Raw genomic sequence first — 21,610 nt, 5'->3', positions numbered from 1 at the left:
CGTTTTCGTCTTCGGCTCTTGGCTCTTTTGCAGGAAGGCTAAGAACTCATCCTGCTTCTCAGCCAAGAACAGCTTGACAGCCTCATTCAGATCAGGCTGCTGGGAAGACTCAGTGGGACGATTTTTGGAGCGGCCTGTTCCTTCGCCATGAGAACTGGTGGTGGATTTATCCCTAGGCTGTTTTCCAGACCTATGGGATGGATTGGCTTCCTCCGGGTTCTCACGGGCAGGAATGCGGGTATTCTGCGATCTGGTATGCATTTTTTGGGTGGAAAAAAATGGATCAAAAATTCGCTTTATCACAAATTTAGTTCTTCGTTTCCCACAGACGGCGCCAGTGATGGATCCGCGAATTTTTGATGTTAGCTAATGCTGGTAGAGAATGAAAATACAGACACAAAGAATTTACGTGGTTCGATTTACTGAAGTAAATCTACGTCCACGGGAAAAAGGGAGGGCAAGATTGTATTGCTTGATCTGCCAAAATACAGCTTACAACACAGACTTGCTATATGATTGTTTCTCTAGAGAGATTCTAACCTCTTCTATCAGATCTAAGTTCTATTTATATAATGAACTCAGATCATGGCTTGCATCACCACCCTAAGTCGTGGATGTCGTGTAGGTTATGGCCTAAGATCGTGGGCGAAGCGTAGGTCATGGCCTACGATCGTGGCCTGAACTGACATCACGTGGTAGTGGGTGTGTTGGACATCCTGTATGGGTCCACTAACTCCTTGTTCGGCCGAATACCGAGACCGAACTGCTTTGGTTGCCGATCTGAGAGTAGAGCTTGATGCCGACCTGAGAGCAGAGCTTGATTGGTTGGCTTTTACCGAGCTGTAGGCTGAGGCCGAACTCTTTGGTAATGCCGAACTGAACTCTTGGGCTTTGGGCTGGCCGAGCTGTCACTGCTATTGGGCTTGTTTAGTACGTACCCCATCAATGATAATTCAAACAATTAAATTAACACAACATCAAAAACATGCTAAAAAAAAGAGTAAAACAGAAGTTAACAACGACAAACTTCAACTAACAAACAACAAATATGAATGCCATTGTTAGCTTGGCAAGAAATAGTGAGTTGCGGCGTGCTGGCTCGTTCCATGGTCTCTTTCTGAGGATACAAAGCTCATAAAATATACAAATAGCATATTAAACATAAATGAAGCTGCTAATCCTACTTGCCTGAAACCAATATACTTTAGCATTGCTCGCCTGATTTGGAAACTGCTGCTATTACATTGTTCCCAATTTTGTCTTTGGAGCTTTCGGTCATAGATAGTAGCCTGCCAATTAGACCGATGGCTAGCGGAAGCTCACCACAGTCGCTACCAATCTTTTGTCCAATGCCTAGCAATTCATGAGGACTTGAGCTGCATCCGATCTTTATCAATTCCCACCACAGCAACACTGGATGACCTGCTTGTGTTACGGACACAACCATAGCTCAAACAATGCCAACGTCGCAAGAACCAGAGCAGGGGAGTGAAGCTACAACCGAGGCATTTCCGGTGTTCGATGCAGGCGAGACACCGAGAGACGAGCAGGAAGTAGCGCAGGAGAGAGAGAGAGGCCGCAGAGGCATAGGCACTCACTCTATCCTATCCTATCCTATCCTATCCTCACTCTACTCATCGAATCTTTCGACAACTTGGCTATTTCGATTGACAGACACAAGTGTATATCTAGATTCTATCTCTGATCAGTTAGTTTTTCTGTAGCTCATTAGTATCTATACTTCTCGCATCGTTCTGCCACCCATATTGCAGTTCTTTCGGCGACGGAAACACCGAAATATATACTAGACTTGGGCCCCAGTATAAAAATCCTGACTCTATCATTATTTGTTGCTGCTACTCCATAATTAAGACATTATATACATAACAGTGTAACACTCCAACAGAGGACATGAACAACACGATCAGTGCATTATCAAACTTATACTCACAAGTCACAATCATACTTATAATACTCATAAGTAAAGGCTAATACAAGAATACCCAAATTAAAACACAATAAAACACAAATGAAGCATTCCAAAATTAACATCACAAGTAAACACAATATGTCTATTTAAAGCTAGTCTTCATTCATTTAGATAGTTTTCTATCATTTTCTCCCTGACAATCTTCTCTCCCTTATACATACGTTTCTTGTGTCTTCAATAATCAGCTTCTCAAGGGTTGTTGTACAGTGGCAAATGTAGTTGTATGTTTGTCATGGATATGTTTGCTCACTGTTGTGGCCATTTGATTCACCACCTCCACCAGTTACTGTTGCATGATGCAATATCACAAGATTATTTGTAGAACTATTAATAAAATCATAGATTATTAACATCAACATTAGTGTCACAGGTTATTAACATCAACACTAGCGTTAGTATTAACATTAACATTAACAAAGCATTAACATTAGAATAAGCATTAACATGGCATTAAGAGCAAAGATTGTTATTATCAACATTAATATCAGTATTAACATTATCATTAGCATTAACAGGGCATTAACATCACACAACATTAGCATTAGTATTGGCATTAACCCCAATAGAGCATTAGTATTAACATTTGAAATAGCATCAAAAGGGCATTACCATCACATATAATTGACATTCAGCATTAGCATTAACACCAGTAATTATGAGCATTATCCGGGCACTGTTATCAGCATATTGATGGAAAACTAATTTATAGGGCAAAAACAATTGATTAAACCATTATACGATCACAAACTACTCCCTTTATTTACTGCTACTCACACTTTTCTGTTTCAGTTCACCCCAAACTACTTACAATTATTTCTATTTTAAATAAAAAAGTAGAGCATTTAATTAATATGCTTATTAGGGTTAATTAAGTGTTGCCGTATTAAATAATAAGATGCTAATACTTTATGGAAATCTTAGTGTGTATATATTTAAGGTTCCCCTTAAACTATAAATTAATAATTAAAAAATTATCAGATACAATAGTAGTATCCACTTGATCTTTGTAAGACAAACTCAGTGAAATACACTATCAAACTACAATGTACTACTTAATAACTACTATTAAAATCCTGTCTAGGGCCTTTGTCCTAGCGGTAAAGAGCTTAGACATTATTGCGTTCGAGCCATCTTGACAATAAGTTGTAATTTCCTCCTACATATTTCCTCCTACATATTTTATGAAATTAATCTCCGATTGAAAATTGTTAGTATGCATGAATGCGTGAGCACCGATTGAAAATTGCTAGTATGCATGAATGCGTGAGCACCCATTGAAAATTGTTTGTATGCATGAATGCGCGAGCAAAATCACAGTGCTGCATACAAGTCATACAACTAAGCATTCAAAATCTTCTTCAACTTAAAGAAATGGTTAAGTACCTTTCGGAAGTGTCATCTTTTACGATGCGAAGTTTGAGGTCGTTGTTTCCATCTTCAGATTGCTCCTTCACAATCCTTTCTGCTGAGGCCACTGCAGATTCGCTGCATTCTTCTAACTCGATTAATTGGAGTGTTGGGATTTCTCCAATGCCCCTTGGGATTTCCTCTAGTTTCCTGCAGCCATATACACGGAGGTGGCGGAGTCTAGGGAAATTGGTCTCATCGGCTTTCCAACGCACAAGACTAAAAAGTTCAAGATGTAGAAACAGCAGTGAGGGGAACACATGTTCTTCTGCTAACTCCCACTCTTGATCATACCATTTCTTATCTAACCTGCAGTTATGTATCATGAGAACTTCCAGCTTATGTAGTGCACACAGAGTCCTCCACGCTCCCAAAATCATTTCACATCTTTCCAGATATAATTTTCTAATATTACAAGGAAATATAACTGTGAAACAATGACCAAAACCTTTTGGAGAGGATATACTTCTCATACCACAAAATTTTAATATTTCGAGCTTGTGAAGATGGCTAAGATCAATTGCCGCGGATGTAGTTCGGAGACTATCATCAATTACCAACTTTTTTATATTTGGAACGCTTTTGAGGAAACCATCCCATCTTGTTGCCTCAGATACTTTCACTGAAACAGTACTTTGCAGCTTCTTCAGTACACTATACTTCATTGCCTCATCTTTTAACAACTCAATTACATTCACTTTGAGATGTCTTAACTCAGAGAGCTTCCATAGCTCAGCTGGCTCATCAAACTTGGATTTAGGAGCAATCAAGGTTTGCAAATTCCACAATCTTGATATTCCTCTGGGTATACTAGAATTGCACTTGACACCTAGGAAGCGTAGGTTGACAAATTCAAATATAACAGTTTGGAAACTATCGAATCTCATATCCATTAAGTCCAACACCCTTAGCAATCTTGCCGCAAAAAATGCATCAGATGGAAACTCAGCACTCCAAAAATAAATGCATATAACTGATCGAGTTAGTATCATTGAGTCTGTTGAATCATTAACATCTTCCATTTCGTATGATGTGTGAAAAATCATGCGGCGCAGATTAGAGAATGTGAACTTGTTGGGACCATTCATAAACTTGTCTTCATCACATTTCCGAATGCATACATCCCTCAACATATCATGCATGTTGTATCTCTTTGGTTTTCCATTCTTTTTGTATTCTCTAACCATAAATAGATTTCTCTCTACTAGAGCCTTTAGCCAATCCTCAGCCTCTTCCTCCAAACATCTTTCCCCGTTTGATTTTACAAATCCTTCTGCAACCCACAATTGTACGAGTCTGGATCCACTAATCTCGTAGTCTTCAGGGAAAGCTCCCATGTATAAGAAACATGGTTTCAAGTGATTCGGCAAGTGGTTATAACTTAAAGACAATATACTATAGCATCGCTCGTCTGATCCAGAAATTGCTGCTATTACATTGTCCCCAATTTTCCTCCAAACATCTTCTGATCTTTCCATCTTAGATAGTAACCCTCCAATCACACTGATTGCTAGAGGAAGCCCACCGCAATCCTTGGCCATCTTTCGACCAATCTCTTGTAAAACAAGAGGGCACTCCTCTTCTCCAAACACAAGTTGGTGAAGCAGATTCCAACTTTCAGACTCGCTACGCAGTTGCACTTGATGCTGAGGACTCGAGGAGTCAGCATAGTTCCCCACATCGGATTCCCTAGTGGTGATCACAATGCGACTTCCATTGTTGTTGCCTGGGAAGTACATCTTTATCTCATCCCAGAATCTCGTACTCCATATATCATCTAATACAATCAAGTACTTTCTACCATACAAGCTCTTATACAACATATCTTTTAACTCATCAGTATGATTATCACATTCTTGTCCAGTTATGCAACGAAGAAGGCTTAAGAGAATTTGTTGCATATTGTAATCTTGTGAGATAGTGGCCCAAGCGCGATATGCAAAGTGATCAACAATCAAAGGATCTTCATAAAGCTTTTGAGCGAGAGTGGTTTTACCTATTCCACCCATACCAACGATGGGGACGATCTCCAGCTTCTTCTCCAAACGGGTCAGCCGATCCTGGAGCTGCATCAGATCTTCATCAATTCCAACCAGCACAGCACTCTTGGAACTGGATGAACTGCTAGACGGCATCTTCTTATCTACGAGCTTCAGTTGTTCCATAGCAGAATCAAGGTCACGCAGCATCTTCTCATCCCCCATCTCCATCTCCAACAGCTTCTCTGCTTGCTCCATCAGAGAATCAAGATGTCGTGTTACTTGCTGCAGATCTGGTGTGGAAAGAGTGAACCTCACGCAATCCGATCCAGAGAGCATATGATGAACCATGTGGGATTCAATGATGTCTTCAGTTTGGTGTGTTACTTCTCTGATTTGGGTGTCTAGTTTGGTGAATGAAGAATTACTATCAAGGAGCTTTTGAAGAGAAGTAGATTTATCGAAGAGGGATTGGAGTTGTGGGTTGTTTTCATCAACAATCCATCGTGGTTGGTGAGGATCAAGGATTCCTTCAAGAATGGTGATGAGAGGTTGAAGATTGTAAGCCATTTTCCAGATATCTTCTTGCTTGGAAAACAAAGGAAGCAAAGCTTGTTGAAAAATGCAATCGCACAAAAACAAGATGTGATTGATCTAAACAGCTGAACAAAGCATTGATGACCTTTGAGGCTTGAGTTGAGCAAACAATAATAAATTGTTAGTATTTGAGTATTATATTGTGTAGTTGCCTATAATTTAATCAAGGTGGCTGCACTTAGCCTTGAATCTGTCCAAGATTTGCAATATTTTAGTAAGGGAATCAATAACAACATGTAAAAGTAACATGCTAGTGCTGCAATGTACATAGGGTGAGGTCATCTTTGTCATTTTATGCACACTTGTTATACATCAATCAAGCCTTATAATAATTTCAAGTACAAAAGACGCCTCTATACAATCATGGAGAAGAGGTGAGGTTGCAAAGACAGCAGCAGGAGCCTCTTCAATTGGCTTTTCCCTGAATTGGCATGGTCATAATTTTCAGGGACCCTAGCTTCAATGGTTCGCCTAGCGCCGACGCTCGGCTAGGCGGTGCACTAGGCGCTATTGTGGATGCTCTCAAAAAGCACATTAATCCAAGTATATTTTCGTCCGCAAGGAAATCGGTTAAAATCCAAGTATTCAAAAGCACATTAATCCATGCAAGTATTCATATAAGTCTATCAGAAGATCACACGGAATCAAGAAGAAGATCACACGAAATCAGGGGAATTATATGGAATTGATATGAGAATAGCTTCTCGCACTCCCAATTCGCGACCTGGTGGAACGGAATTGTGCATATGGCAGCACAACTTGGCCTTCCGACTCCCCCTCAACCTCGACCGCCTCCGGAGGATGATTAGCCATTCCGATTAGTTTTTATTTTATTTTGTGTATTTTTTTATTTTGTGTTTTTTTTTTATTTTGTGTGTTTTTTTATTTTGTGTGTTTTTAATAAAGTGTGTTTGTTTAAATTGAATTGGGTTTTAAAAAAAATTATAAATTAAATTGAATGAATAGTAATTAAGGGACGGTATAGAGACGGAGCGTTGCAGGTTCCGTCTCTTAGTTAAGGGATGGAGGAAAAAAGGACAGTGGGGCCCTCAAATAGTGCTCAAATAGTAGTTAAGAGACGGTTTAAGACACGGTATAGAGACAGCGTCGTGGATGACCTTATTCCTTTGTGATGGTCTTGATATATGGATTTGCCTCATATCCAAATTATAAGATTCTAACCAAGCAAGTGGCTTGTCGGATTCGACTAAGATATGCTTCTCACGTAATTACGACGTGGTTTTTGGCACAAAGCTTTTGAAATATTTTGTCAAAATGAAAATATTGAAATCTCTCTCATAATAAATTGCAAAAAGAAATTAATGTTCTCATACATAAAGAATGATTGTTGTGGTCTCTTAAGATATTATGGGATCACTTAAATTTTTTTATTATTATGATGATGTCATGTAATTCATAGAATATAATTTTATCATCGAAATTGTTATTGTTTTAAAATGTCTTTAGTTTTGTATTGGATTTACAAAATGGAAAAATACACAAAATAAATTTGCGTAGCATGTTGTGTGTATTGTCTAGCTATGTTGTATGTTGCGAGATCGATATATTTGTTAAAGGAGATATATAGGTGAACCTCATATTTTGTTCATTTTGAATTGTCATCCTAATTGGTGGACTTTGCATATTGATTCTGATTTTGAATATTTTTACATTCATTGAAAAAAAAAAAGATTAGTGGTTGGGTATTTAGGTGAAGAACTATATGTGGTTAGGGTATTTAGGTAAATATCTTCTACTTTTTTGTAGCTTGATCTGCAATCTGTGTTTTTGTAGTATATCATGAGAAAGGCAACTACTTTTACTTCTTTTTCAATTTTTGAAATCGAGCCATGTTATATTCGTCTTCGCTTTACTCACCATCCTATATTCAAATCTCTTGCAATTTTTTAAAAATATTACTCGATCACCTCAACATGCGTATAAAGTTTTTCCATTGGATTATCATTTACTACTATTTTTTGGAAAATTGTGGAAAAAATCTTCTTTAATTTGGTTGGATAATGATCTGTCACATAACTTTTAAAATCAGTCAGAAAAATTATAAAGTTTAACACTGTTTAGAATTCATCCAAAGATAAAAAAAATCCGGCTACATACATGTAATATATAACGTTTTTCAACCAAACGACACTGTTTCATGCATGAATAAATATCAATTCACATGGCATCATCTACATATGATTCCGATATAATTTCAATAATAAAAAAAATCGCTACTTTATAACTAATCCAAAATTTGTAATTTTCATAGAATTAAAATTTCAAAACTGATATATTATACTTGGTGTTCTTATCCTAGAGAGTTTGCGTCAAAAGACATTCTTGTTTAGTACTACATCTTTAACTTTTATAACGAACATTACATTTGCTTAAAAAAAATTCAATCATTTTGAAATTATTTAAAGCATGGATGATTGTGTGCAATGTCGTGTAGCACTCCCCTTCCATTTCAAAATTATTAAATCAATATGCTTATGAAATTGATGGATTATAATATAAGAGTTGTGTTACCTTTGGTTACCCATTGGGGGTTCAAACTCTGAAAAATCACATTACTCTAGATGCCTTTTCCAATTTAACTAATTAATTTATATATTGAAGTTTGGTGAGTTGATTTTTTAAATTTTATTTAGGAAGTTTGATGCGTTGGATCTGGTGCCATGTCTTAAGGGATAATAATTTTTCTTTTTCCAAATAAGATTTTCAATTTGCTCGATTTACTTTTGGAGTTTAGAGATTTGTGATGGTTGATATATTTTGTATTGAAAGATAATAATAATAGATTAAAATTTAAAAGTTAATAGCTTGTTATAAAAGTTAATATCTTCACCTACATAGTACTATCACTCATTTCAAATTTAATTGAGTTAATTTAGAGTGGAAGATGTAAATATCTATGTGATGTTAAAAATTGATGTATTAATAAAGATTTTAAAATTCTGGTTTGGCTTCACATATCACCAATTTTGTGATGGAATATTTAAATAATTCTAATTATCAGATATAAGACGGTGAAATTGATAATAAGAGAGGACAATCGTCAAGCAAAAGCATGTGATAAATTTTGAATTCTTATGTCAAATAAATGTCGAAAAATCAAAGTTAAAAGAAATGAATTTACTAAATAAGCAAATAGTGAAAGATCGCAACATTCGAATGGGTTAAAAATAGAATTTGTTTTTAATTACCTACAAGATTCGTTAAATGGAATTTTAAATTTTGGGTTATATATAGTCAATCGATCTCTCAAGTATGACATATCTTTTAACTCATCAGTATGTTGATCAAATTCTTGTCCAGTTATGCAACTAAGAAGGCTTTTGAGAATTTTCCGCATATTGTAATCTTGTGAGACAGTGGCCCAAGCACGATATGCAAAGTAATTAACAATCAAAGGATCTTCGTAAAGCTTTCGAGCAAGAGTGGTTTTACCTACTCCACCCATACCAACGATGGGGACGATCTCCAGCTTTGTTTGCATCCCGGCCAGCCGATCCTTGAGCTGCATCAGATCTTTATCAATTCCCACCACAGCAACACTGGATGACCTGCTTGATAGCAGAATCTCTCTCTCGCGGCATCTTCTCATCCCCCATCTCCATGAGCGTCTCCATAACAGAATCAAGATCTCGTGTTACTTGCTGCTGATCCGGTGTGGGAAGAATGAACCTCACACAATCCGATCCAGAGAGCATACAATCAACCATGTGGGATGTCTTCAGCTTGGTGTGTTACTTCTCTTATTTGGGTGTCTAGTTTGGTGAATGAAGATTTACTATCAAGGAGCTTTTGAAGAGAAGTAGCTTTGTTGTAAAGGGATTGGAGTTGAGGGTTGTTTTCATCAACCATCCATCGCGATTGATGAATTATATACTTATAATATTGGTAAAATAAGATGAATTATATCTTGACCTATCTAGTAAATTTTGAAATTGATTATTTTAGAAAACAAATTTTCTCGATATTATCGCATCTTTCGACAACTTGGCTATTTCGATTGACAGGCACAAGTATATATCTAGTATCTATCACTGATCAGTTAGTTTTCTGTAACTCATTAGTATCCATACTTCTCGCATCGTCCTGCCACCCATATTGCAGTTCTTTCGGCGACAGAAACACCGAAATATACTAGACTTGGGCCCCAGTATAAAAATCCCGACTCCGTCATTATTTGTTGCTGCTATTCCATAATTAAGACATTATATACATAACAGTATAACACTCCAACAGAGGACATTAACAACACTCTGATCAGTGTATTATCAAACTTATACTCACAAGTCACAATTATACTTATAATACTCATAAGTAAATGCTAATACAAGAATACCCAAATTAAAACACAATAAAACAAAAATGAGGAATTCCAAAATTAACATCACAGGTAAACACAATAAGTCTATTTAAAGCTATAGTCATCATTCATTTAGATCATCATCATCATCATCATCATCATCATCATCATCATCATCATCATCATCATCATCATCATCATCATCATCACTACTGCATGATGCAATATCACAATATTATTTGTAGAACCATTAATAAAATCATAGATTATTAACATCAGCATTAACGTCACAGGTTATTAACATCAACACTAGCGTTAGTATTAACATTAACATTAACAAAGCATTAACATTAGAATAAGCATTAACATGACATTAAGAGCAAAGATTGTTATTATCAGCATTAATATCAGTATTAACATTATCATTAGCATTAACATCACACAACATTAACATTAGTATTGGCACTAACCCTAATAGAGCATTAGTATTAACATTAGAAATAGCATCAACAGGGCATTACCATCACATATAATTGACATTAGCATTGACACCACAAATTATGAGCATTATCCGGGCACTGTTATCAGCATATTGATGGGAAACTAATTTATAGGGCAAAAACAATCGATTAAACCATTATACGATCACAAACTACTCCATTTGTTTAATGCTGCCCATCCTTTTCTGTTTCAGTTCACCCCAAACTACTTACAATTATTTTTATTTTAAATAAAAAGTAGAGCATTTAATTAATATGCTTATTAGAGGTAATTAAATGTTCTCATATTAAATAATAAGATGCTAATACTTCTAGGAAATCTTAGTGTGTGTATATATTTAAGGTTCCTATGAAACTATAAATTAATAATTAAAAAATGATCAGATACAATAGTAGTATCCAGTTGATCTTTGTAAGAAAAATTCAGTGAAATACACAATCAAACTACAATGTACTACTTAATAACTACTAATAAAATCCTGATTTAAAGATTGTGTATACATGTTTTATGAAATTAATCTCCGATTGAAAATTGAATGCGCGAGCAAAATCAGAGTGCAGCATACAAGTGATACAATTAAGCATTCAAAATCTTCTTCAAGTTAAAGAAATGGTTAAGTACCTTTTGGAAGTGTGATCACAACTGTCGATGCGAAGTTTGAGGTCGTAGTTTCCATTTTCAGATTGCTCCTTCACAATGCTTTTTGCTGAGGCCACTGCAGATTTGCTGCATTCTTCTAACTCGATTAATTGGAGTGTTGGGATTTCTCCAATGCCGCTTGGGATTTCCTCTAGTTTCCAGCATTCATATACACGGAGGTGGCGGAGTCTAGGGAAATTGGTCTTATCGGCTTTCCAATGCTCAATCCTCAAACGTACAAGATGTAGAAACTGCAGTGAGGGGAACACATCTTCTTCTGCTAACTCCCACTCTTCATCACGCCGTGTCCCAATTAAACTGAAGCCATCTATAATGAGAACTTCCAGCTTATGTAGTGCACACAGAGTCCTCCACGCTTCCAAAAACATTTTACAATCATACAGATATAGTTGTCTAATATTACAAGGAAATATAACTGTGAAACAATGATCAAAACCGTTTGGAGAGGATATAGTTCTCATACACCCGAAATCTAATATTTCGAGCTTGTGAAGATGGCTGAGATCAATTGCCGTGGATCTAGTTCGGAGACTATCATCAATTGACAACTTTTTGATATTTGGAACGCTTTTGAGGAAACCATCCAAACTTGTTGCCTCATCTTTACGTACATTCACTGAAACAATACTTTGCAGCTTCTTCAGTACACTATACTTCATTGCCTCATCTTTTAACAACTCAATTCTACCCACTTCAAGATGTCTTAACTCAGAGAGCTTCCATAGCTCAGCTGGCTCATCAATTTTGCAATAACGAGCAATCAAGGTTTGCAAATTCCACAATCTTGATATTCCTCTCGGTATGCTGAAACGGCCATGGACACATAAGAAGCGTAGGTTAACAAATTCAAATATTTCAGTTGGGAAACTATCGAAACTCGTACCCGTTAAGTCCAGCACCCTTAGCAATCTTGCCGCAAACAATGCACCAGACGGAAACTTATCCCTACGAAAACCAATGTACATAACAGATCGAGTTAGTGACATTGACTCTGTTGAATCATTAACATCTTCCATTTCGTCTGACGTGTGAAAAGTCATGCGGCGTGGATTAGAGAATGTGAACTTGTTGGGACCATTCATAAACTTGTCTTCATCACATTTCCGAATGCATAGCTCCCTCAACATATCATGCATGTTATAACTCTCTGGTTTTCCATAATTGTTGTATTCTCTAACCATAAATAGATTTCTCTCTACTAGAGACTTTAGCCAATCCTCCGCCTCTTCCTCCAAACATCTTTCCCCGTTCGATTTTGCAAATCCTTCTGCCAACCACATATATATGAGTGTGGAGCCTTCAATCTCGTAGTCTTCAGGGAAAGCTCCCATGTATAAGAAACATGGCTTCAAGTGATTTGGCAAGTGGTTATAACTTAAAGACAATATACTATAGCATCGCTCGTCTGATCCAGAAATTGCTGCTATAACATTGTCCCCAATTTTCCTCCAAACATCTTCTGATCTTTCCATCTTAGATAGTAACCCTCCAATCACACTGATGGCTAGAGGAAGCCCACTGCAATCCTTTGCGATCTTTTGACCAATCTCTTGAAAAACAAGAGGGCACTCCTCTTCTCCAAACACAAGTTGGTGAAGTAGATTCCAACTTTCAAACTCGCTAAGCAGTTGCACTTGATGCTGCGATCTCGAAGAGTCAGCATGGTTCGCCACATCGGATTCCCTAGTGGTAATCACAATGCGACTTCCATTGTTGTTGCCTGGGAAGTACATCTTTATCTCATCCCAGAATCTCGTACTCCATATATCATCTAACACAATCAAGTATTTTCTACCGAATAAGCTCTTATACAACATATCTTTTAACTCATCAGTATGATTATCACATTCTTGTCCAGTTATGCAACGAAGAAGGCTTTTGAGAATTTTCCGCGTATTGTAATCTTGCGAGATAGTGGCCCAAGCGCGATATGCAAAGTGATCAACAATCAAAAGATCTTCATAAAGCTTTCGAGCGAGACTGGTTTTACCTATTCCACCCATACCAACGATGGGGACGATCTCCAGCTTCTTCTCCAAACGGGTCAGCCGATCTTTGAGTTGCATCAGATCTTCATCAATTCCCACCAGCACAGCACTCTTGGAACTGGATGAACTGCTAGACGGAATCTTCTTATCCACGAGCTTCAGTTGTTCCATAGCAGAATCTAGCTCTCGCAGCATCTTCTCATCCCCCATCTCCAACAGCTTCTCTGCTTGCTCCATCAGAGAATCAAGATGTCGTGTTACTTGCTGCAGATCTGGTGTGGAAAGAGTGAACCTCACACAATCCGATCCAGAGAGCATATGATGAACCATGTGGGATTCAATGATGTCTTCAGCTTGATGTGCTACTTCTCTGATTTCGGTGTCTAGTTTGGTGAATGAAGACTTGCTATCAAGGAGCTTTTGAAGAGAAGTAGCTTTATCGAAGAAGGATTGGAGTTGTGGGTTGTTTTCATGAACAATCCATCGTGGTTGGTGAGGATCAAGGATTCCTTCAAGAATGGTGATGAGTGGTTGAAGATTGAATGCCATTTTTCAGATCTCTTCTCGCTCAAAAAACAAAGGAAGCAAAGCTTGTTGCAAATTGCAATAGAACAAAAACAAGATGATTGTTGACCTTGAGGCTTGAGCAGATAGTACTATAAAACTCTTACTCTATTTGACAGTAATATATTATTGTGTAGTTGGATATAATGTTATTAAGATGGTTGTACTTGGCCTTGAATCTATCCAAGATTTGCATTATTTTAGAAGGGGAATCAATTATGATCGGTAAAATTAACATGCTAGTGTTCTGATGTTCTTCATATTGCTCATATCTCAAAAATATGAATTGTGGAAAATTGTTGAAAAAATCTTCTTTCATTTGGTTGGATAATGATCCGTCACATAACTTTTAAAATCAGTCAGAAAAATTATAAAGTTTAAAACAGTTTAGAATTCATTCCAAGATAAAAAAAAATCCGGCTACATACATGCAATATATAATGTTTTTCAACCAAACGACACCGTTTCATGCATGAATAAACATCAACTCGCATGGCATCATCTACATATGATTTCGATATAATTTCAATAAAAAATTCACTACTTGCTAACTAATCCAAATTTCGTAATTTTCATAGAATTAAAATTTCAAAACTGATCAAATTCCATAATTTAAATATCATTTCATATGATATATTATACTTGGTGTTCTTATCCTAGAGTTTGCGTCAAAAGACATTCTTGTTTAGTACTACATCTTTAACTTTTATAACGAACATTACATTTGCTAAAAAAAATTCAATCATTTTGAAATTATTTAGGTCATCTACAACGTTGTCACTTATCCGTCCCTTAACCGTTCCTTAAATTACTATTTATGGGGCTCCACTGTACTTTTTTACTTAATTTCTTAACTAAGGGACAGAACCTGCAACCCTCCATCTCTTATCTGTCCCTTAACCGTCTCTTAAATTACTATTCATTCAATTTCATTTTTTATTTTTTTCAACAAATTCAATTAATAAAAAACACACTTCTAAATAAAATAACATTAAAATTCGTAAAAAATTATGAAAAAAATATAATTTAATAATTTCCTAAATAAATTTAAAATACATAATTCAATAATTCGTTCTGCCAAATTTTGCCCGCGCAATTAGATCATCTTGGAGTTGGCGTGGCGCCAAATTTTACAATTCCATTGTAAAATCCTTCGAATTTCACAATAAACTTATTCATACTAAAATAAAACAAAAAAAAAATTTCCAGTCGCTGTCAGCAATGTCTCAAAAAAATAATTTGAAGATCATCAAAGAAATAAAAAAATCCCTCAAATTCTTCCTCTTCAATCAATCAAAAGCTCCATAATCTAATATCTTCTTCTTCCTCAACACAACCATAATCACTCCCAATCACCATACTCGAATCAAAAAACACCCCACCCATCATCTCGTAGTACTTCGGGGATTCAAAGTTGTACCACGACATCTCCCCATCTCCACCACCACCGCCTCCGCCGCTGCAGCCGTCACAATCAGCAGCAGCCAATAGAATCAAATCATCGTCAATCGAAGATGAAGAAATCGACGGCGACAACGATGACAACGACGACGACGACGATGAAGAAGAAGAAGAAGAATCCGGCGACGGCGGGTTCGATTCTTCGGAAGCTTCTAGAAGGGCGGCGGCGGCGGCGATTTTTTGGATGGATTTAGGCGACATGGGGGCGGTTTGATCGTCGGGAATGCTGAGGGTTTGGATTGATTTGGGGAAATTGAGATTGGCTTTTGGGCCCTTGAGGCACTGGAGGGCGGCGTCGTAGGCTCTGGCGGCGGCCTCCGCCGTCGAATATGAGCCCAGCCAGATTCTTGTTTTCTGATTCGGAGCTCTGATTTCCGACACCCATGATCCCCATGTCCTCATTCTCACACCCTTGAATCTCTTCTTTGACGACAACAGCGACGACGACGATGGAATCTTGGATTCCTTCTTCACCATTTTCATTATAAGTGAGTTTTTTAGTTTCTATTTTGGGGTGGTGTTTGAGTGAAGTTGGTTTGATGTCGAAAAAGCTTGATTGATGATATTTATAGAAAGGGATGGGGTGGGGGTGGCTAAATTTAGTCAATGAAATTGAATGTAATTAGAATTAGCCAGGATGAAAATGGGAGACAGATGTTTTCCAGTTAATTTTTTTTGGTTGATGATACTAATGTATGTCATGAAACATGAGAGTGTACTAACTTTTTTCTGTCTAAATTTAATTACTGTGCTAGATTAGATATATTATTGTTAAATATTATTTTAAAGGTTTTGACTGCTTCTTGGTCTACAATTGGGTGATTAATGCTTTATTAATTCAATCAGCAGTAAGAAGTAATAAAGGGAAATGTCAAATGCGTTTATTGAAACATAGCTAGTTGAGATATGTAGTAGTATGCTTTCGTATCTAATTAATCAAGTCAAGAAAAACTCAGGCTTTGCAAGTCTTTCTTACAAGTCTTTTCAGGAAAAAGCTTTCTTTTTTGAATGATAGTTATTTACATTATCAATTTTGGGTTAAAAAAATTTCGATTTCATAATTTAACTCAAAATATTAAATTATATGGAGTAAAATTTTATTTTTTAATTGTCTCATCTATCCAAATTAAGGTAAAACCAATAGTGTGATGTGACGGTCAAAATCCCCAAACCTCCCGCAGGACGCCCTTAGTGCCAACTTCCCCCTCTTCGTCCGGTCCATGTAGGCAATTGCGATCGTCACATAATCGTCAATTTCACTTAAATTTTCACGAGTTGGCAATTGAGAAAAATTAAATCTTTGTTAATATTCACTTTTCATACCGTGTGAATCTGATAAGAATTAGACCAAATTTTATAATTTAATTATTATTTATATTTTTTTATAATTCCATTACTTTCTCTATTCGATTGAGTTAACCAAATTGTTATAAACACTCCTGGTAAGCTCACATCTAGATTATTAAAAATAGCTGCTGAAATCTTAACAAAGAATTTGTAAACTACAGAACAAAGAACTGAACAAACATATCTTTGACATGATATCATTTATAAAATTATACATATGAATGTTTCTAATAAAATGACACACAAATTATAGATAAATAAATAAATATATATGTCCGCGTGAGAGTGTTTATATATAGTAAGTAGTATGTAGCTAGAAAAAAGAATAAAAAAACAATAATTTGTAAATGAAGAAGGTTCGAGGATGGTTACTGAAGAGAGTGTGCATGTCAGCATAAAATCCATAGAAATAAACATAAAAAAATTTTAAATTAAAACAGCTGGTGCTTTTCTGTCATGCATCTCACTCTATAACGCGTTTTCACAGCATCTCACTCAATAACATTGATACAAATAGCATTTATAGCGTTAATTATATTTTTGAAAAATATATTCACCAGAAAAAAATACAGTTCAGTTGATAAGATTTTTCTAAAGCAAATTTGAAGTTTGATGGGGTGCGTACTAAACAAGCCCAACAGCAATGACGGCCCATCAGCCTAAAGCCCAAGAAAGAGTATCAGTTCGGCATGACTAAAGAGTATCAGTCCGGCATGACTAAAGAGTTCAGTTCGGCACAACCAAAGAGTTCGGCCCCAGCCTACAGCTCGGTAAAAGCCAACCAATCAAACTCTGCTCTCAGGTCGGCATCAAGCTCTACTCTCAGATCGGCAACCAAAGCAGTTCGGTCTCAGTAAGAGTTCGGCCTCAGCCTACAGCTCGGTAAAAGCCAACCAATCAAGCTCTGCTCTCAGGTCGGCATCAAGCTCTACTCTCAGATCGGCAACCAAAGCAGTTCGGTCTCAGTATTCGACCGAACAAGGAGTTAGTGGACCCATACAGGATTTCCACAACTTCCAACACACCCACTACCACGTGGTGTCAACTCAGGCCACGATCGTAGGCCATGACCTACGCTACATGCAGGACCTCCATGACCTCCACGACATCCACAACCATCATTAGTGGTGATGCAAGCCACGATCTTAGTTCAATGTATAAATAGAACTTAGATCAGATAGAAAAAGGTTAAGCTCTCTAGAGATAAAATATCATATAGCAAGTCTGTGTTGTAAGCTGTAATCCCAGATCAAGCAATACAATCTTGCCCTCCCTTCTTCCCGTGGACGTAGATTTACTTCAGTAAATCGAACCACGTAAATCTCTGTGTCGTGATCTGTATTCTCTACCAGCATTCATCACCATCAGAAATTCGCGGACTCATCACTGGCGCCGTCTGTGGGAAACAGAGAACCAAATTTGTGATAAAGCGAATTTTTGACCCTTTTTCCACCCCAAAAAAATGCATACCAGATCACACTCTACCCATAATACCGTTCGTGATAACCGTGAGGAAGCTAGTCCAGCTCGCAGGTCTGAAAAACGGCCTCGGGAGACATCTACCTCCGGTTCTCACGAAGAAGGAACAAGCCACTCCAGGAGAGATCGCACCGAGTCTTCCCAGCAGCCCGATTTAAATGAAGCTGTCAAGCTGTTCTTGGCCGAGAAGCAGGAGGAGTTCTTAACCTTCCTGCAGAAGAGCCAACAGCCGGAGAAGACAACGGCGGATTCTCCCTCCTCATCCAGACATGAAAGTCACTACCGCAGTAGTGACGTGTCTTTCAGGAGAAAGAATCCTCAACCCCGACATGTTCCTGTTCCTCCTCGGTACCGGAACCACAGGAGAACTCCATCTCCTCCGTACCGAAGAGATGTCGGGTTCGCCATGTACGGAGCATTAAAGACTCCGTTCTCGGACGATATCACCCGAACTCCTTTGCCGCGGAACTACCGGACACCGTCAATGACTTATGACGGGTTGGTGGATCCTCATGACTTCCTGGGACGCTATCAATATAATATGGCGAACCAGGGTCTCAATGAGGTCCATATGTGCAAGCTGTTCCCCGAGCTGCTCATCGGGAACGCCAGAAGGTGGTTCGACAGCCTTCCTCAAGGCAGCATTAGATCCTACCGAGATCTAATGGATGCTTTCCACAGGAGGTTCTTTCAGAAAGCGGAAGCCCGAAGCACTTCGGCTCAGCTGCTTTCTATACGTCAAGGTCGTGACGAAAAGATCAGCGACTTCATGACGAGGTTCCACAAGGAAGGCCTACAAGTAGATTATCTCAATGATCTACTTGTCATTTCGGCATTCCAAAATGGAATCCTGCCCGGAGCTCTCTACAGAAAGCTCGTGGAATGCAGTCCGCAAACAGCTCAAGAGATGTGGGACATTGCGGACAAGTTTTCTCGTGCCGATGAGGCAGACCGTCGAAAACGGTCTTTAGACAGCTCATCTAGAGAAGACAAAAAGAAGCCCGATCATAGCGATCAGAGGCTTCCTCGCCGAACACCTTCCCCACCAAAAGAGGGATAGCGGTCATCCGAGGTGATCGAAAAAGAGCAAGTGTGTTCGCAGATTGCGCTTAAAAGTGCCGAGCAATCAGTTCGGCACCATCAAGCATAGCAATCACAGCAGCCGGAGTCAGAGGCAGGCGAAATGACCGAAGTCACACCGGAGCCGAACTCGATGGTGTACGGCACTGAAGCCGTGATTCCGATTGAGATCGGCATACCCAGTCCCCGAACTCAATTTCTCCTCAGAAATGAATGGTGACGGACTGAGAGCCGAACTAGATCTTGCCGAAGAAAGAAGAGAATTGGCCTGCATAAAAGCAGCCAAGTACAAGGAGCAAGTAGCCCGGTATTACAACCAAAGGGTGAAGAAGCTGCAATTTCAAGTGGGAGATCTCGTCTTGAGAAACAACGAAGTAAGCCGAGCAGAAAAGCTGGGCGAACTCGAACCCACATGGGAAGGTCCATATCGGGTGTCAGAAGTCCTCGGCAAAGGGTCTTACAAATTGACTCACGTGTCAGGAGCACAAGTACCCCGAACATGGTACGTTTCCAACCTCAAAAAGTTCCATTTGTAAGAGACAGTCCGGTCAGTCAGTCTTGAGTCCTGTTCGGTCAATGTGCTTTCTTTGGTTTGCTTGGTCTTTGTTTGTCTCTGTGCGTTTTGTCTGTGTGTTTTGTCTGTCTCTGTGCGTGTCGTCTCTTACAAATGTTACTGAGGTATCTTGTTCTTCGAAGGCTGATCCCCTTCTTAGAACATATACAAGCCAACGATTGTGAAGTCCAAGCTTCCAAGGAGGATACAAGACCACAATTCAGCTTAACAAGCACTTCGTCTGAAACGAACTGCAATAAGCCAACGATTGTGAAGTCCAAGCTTCCAAGGAGGATACAAGACCACAATTCAGCTTAACAAGCACTTCGTCTGAAACGAACTGCAATAAGCCAACGATTGTGAGTCCAAGCTTCTCAGGAAGATACAAGACCACAATTCGGCTTAAGAAATAAGCACTTCGTCTGAAACGAACTGCAATAAGGGAAAGTCCGATCCACGCGATAAACCTCGCCGAATTAGGACGACCAAGTTCGGTCAAAGAAGTTTACCTCATAAGACCGAGGACGACCATGTCTAGTCAAAGAGGTTTACTGCATAAGACCACTTCGGTTAACTGGGAAAGTCCGATCCACGCGATAAAACTCGCCGAATTAGGACAAGGGAAAGTTCGATCCCGGCGACAAAAATCGCCAAATTAGAACACAAACCAAGTCCGGTCAAAGATGTTTATTTCATCAGACCAAAGACGAGTCCGGTCAAAGATGTTTATTTCATCAGACCAAAGACGAGTCCGGTCAAAGATGTTTATTTCATCAGACCAAAGACGAGTCCGGTCAAAGATGTTTATTTCATCAGACCAAAGACGAGTCCGGTCAAAGATGTTTATTTCATCAGACCAAAGACGAGTCCGGTCAAAGATGTTTATTTCATCAGACCAAAGACGAGTCCGGTCAAAGATGTTTATTTCATCAGACCAAGGACCAAGTCCGGTCAAAGAAGTTTACTTCATAAGACCAAGGACCAAGTCCGGTCAAAGAAGTTTACTTCATAAGACCGAGGACGAGTACGATGAAATTTTTTCGCTAAGCTGTAAATACAGTGTTAGAAGCGAAAACAAAATTTCATTTTTCAAATCTTGTTCGGCATACAACTCAGCTACCCTACAAAATGGCGTTACGCTATTACAAAGGACTATTCTACTGTCCAGGGTTGCTGAAGTTAAGCCACCTATCTGCAAAATCCTCTGGAAGCCGAGTTCGGTTGTTCCGAGCAGATGAAGAATAAGCAGGTCGACGAGATGCTATCCTCGACCCAACACCTCTTCCGCGAGCCCCAGAAGCTCTAACCCCTCGGCGATGAAGAGTCTCTGCAATAAGCATCTGCTGATCTTGCTCGCTCATAGTCACAACTCCTCGGCGAATTTCAGTCCGTCCCTGTCTTGACGATTCCGGTTGCTCCTGAGCCCGTTCTCGTCTTGACGTTTCCGGCTGTTCCGGAGTTCGTTGTTGACTTGGAGTAGGATTTTGAACAAGGGAACCAGAGGCTTGATCTGGAGTGCGAGCATCTGTTGGCGGGAAATGCCTAAGGAATCTCTCGATTGCGGGACGCCGGGAAAGAATGATGTCGTACCGAGAAGCCCAGCGCCGTAATGATTTCACAACTTGTTGGCAAGCCGAGCTCTCCAGCGCATTGTTCCTCCGGAGTACATGATATTCCTCCCACAGT

The 21,610-nt window shown here is 38.6% G+C and overlaps 3 protein-coding genes across 4 annotated transcripts; all 3 read right to left on the bottom strand.

The window, feature by feature from the left end:
- Positions 1-1,986: 1,986 nt before the first annotated feature.
- LOC121801907 (putative late blight resistance protein homolog R1B-16) lies at positions 1,987-6,798 on the bottom strand. Its single transcript, XM_042201368.1, has 2 exons — positions 3,374-6,798; positions 1,987-2,276 (listed from the first exon to the last, which is right to left on the bottom strand). The coding sequence occupies exons 1-2, from the start codon at positions 5,944-5,946 to the stop codon at positions 2,258-2,260; spliced, it is 2,592 nt and encodes an 863-aa protein (XP_042057302.1). The 5' UTR covers positions 5,947-6,798; the 3' UTR covers positions 1,987-2,257.
- A 3,470-nt stretch (positions 6,799-10,268) lies between these two features.
- LOC121803044 (putative late blight resistance protein homolog R1B-16) lies at positions 10,269-14,068 on the bottom strand. Of its 2 annotated transcripts, none has more exons than XM_042202756.1 (2): positions 11,414-14,068; positions 10,269-10,503 (listed from the first exon to the last, which is right to left on the bottom strand). In XM_042202756.1, the coding sequence occupies exons 1-2, from the start codon at positions 13,987-13,989 to the stop codon at positions 10,416-10,418; spliced, it is 2,664 nt and encodes an 887-aa protein (XP_042058690.1). In that variant the 5' UTR covers positions 13,990-14,068; the 3' UTR covers positions 10,269-10,415. The 2 variants fall into 2 exon arrangements, with proteins under 2 accessions (XP_042058690.1, XP_042058691.1); XM_042202757.1 differs by having other exon boundaries at positions 10,269-10,500.
- Positions 14,069-14,981: 913 nt separating this feature from the next.
- LOC121803022 (ethylene-responsive transcription factor ERF014-like) lies at positions 14,982-16,015 on the bottom strand. The gene has a single exon (XM_042202726.1). It carries the CDS (start codon positions 15,946-15,948, stop codon positions 15,298-15,300), a length of 651 nt encoding a protein of 216 aa, XP_042058660.1. The 5' UTR covers positions 15,949-16,015; the 3' UTR covers positions 14,982-15,297.
- Positions 16,016-21,610: the final 5,595 nt, after the last annotated feature.

The sequence above is a fragment of the Salvia splendens genome, chromosome 5 (genome assembly GCF_004379255.2).
Source record: "Salvia splendens isolate huo1 chromosome 5, SspV2, whole genome shotgun sequence".
NCBI lineage: Eukaryota > Viridiplantae > Streptophyta > Magnoliopsida > Lamiales > Lamiaceae > Salvia > Salvia splendens.
Note: the sequence above shows the minus strand (reverse complement) of the source record. Positions and strands in the feature narration are given on the sequence as shown.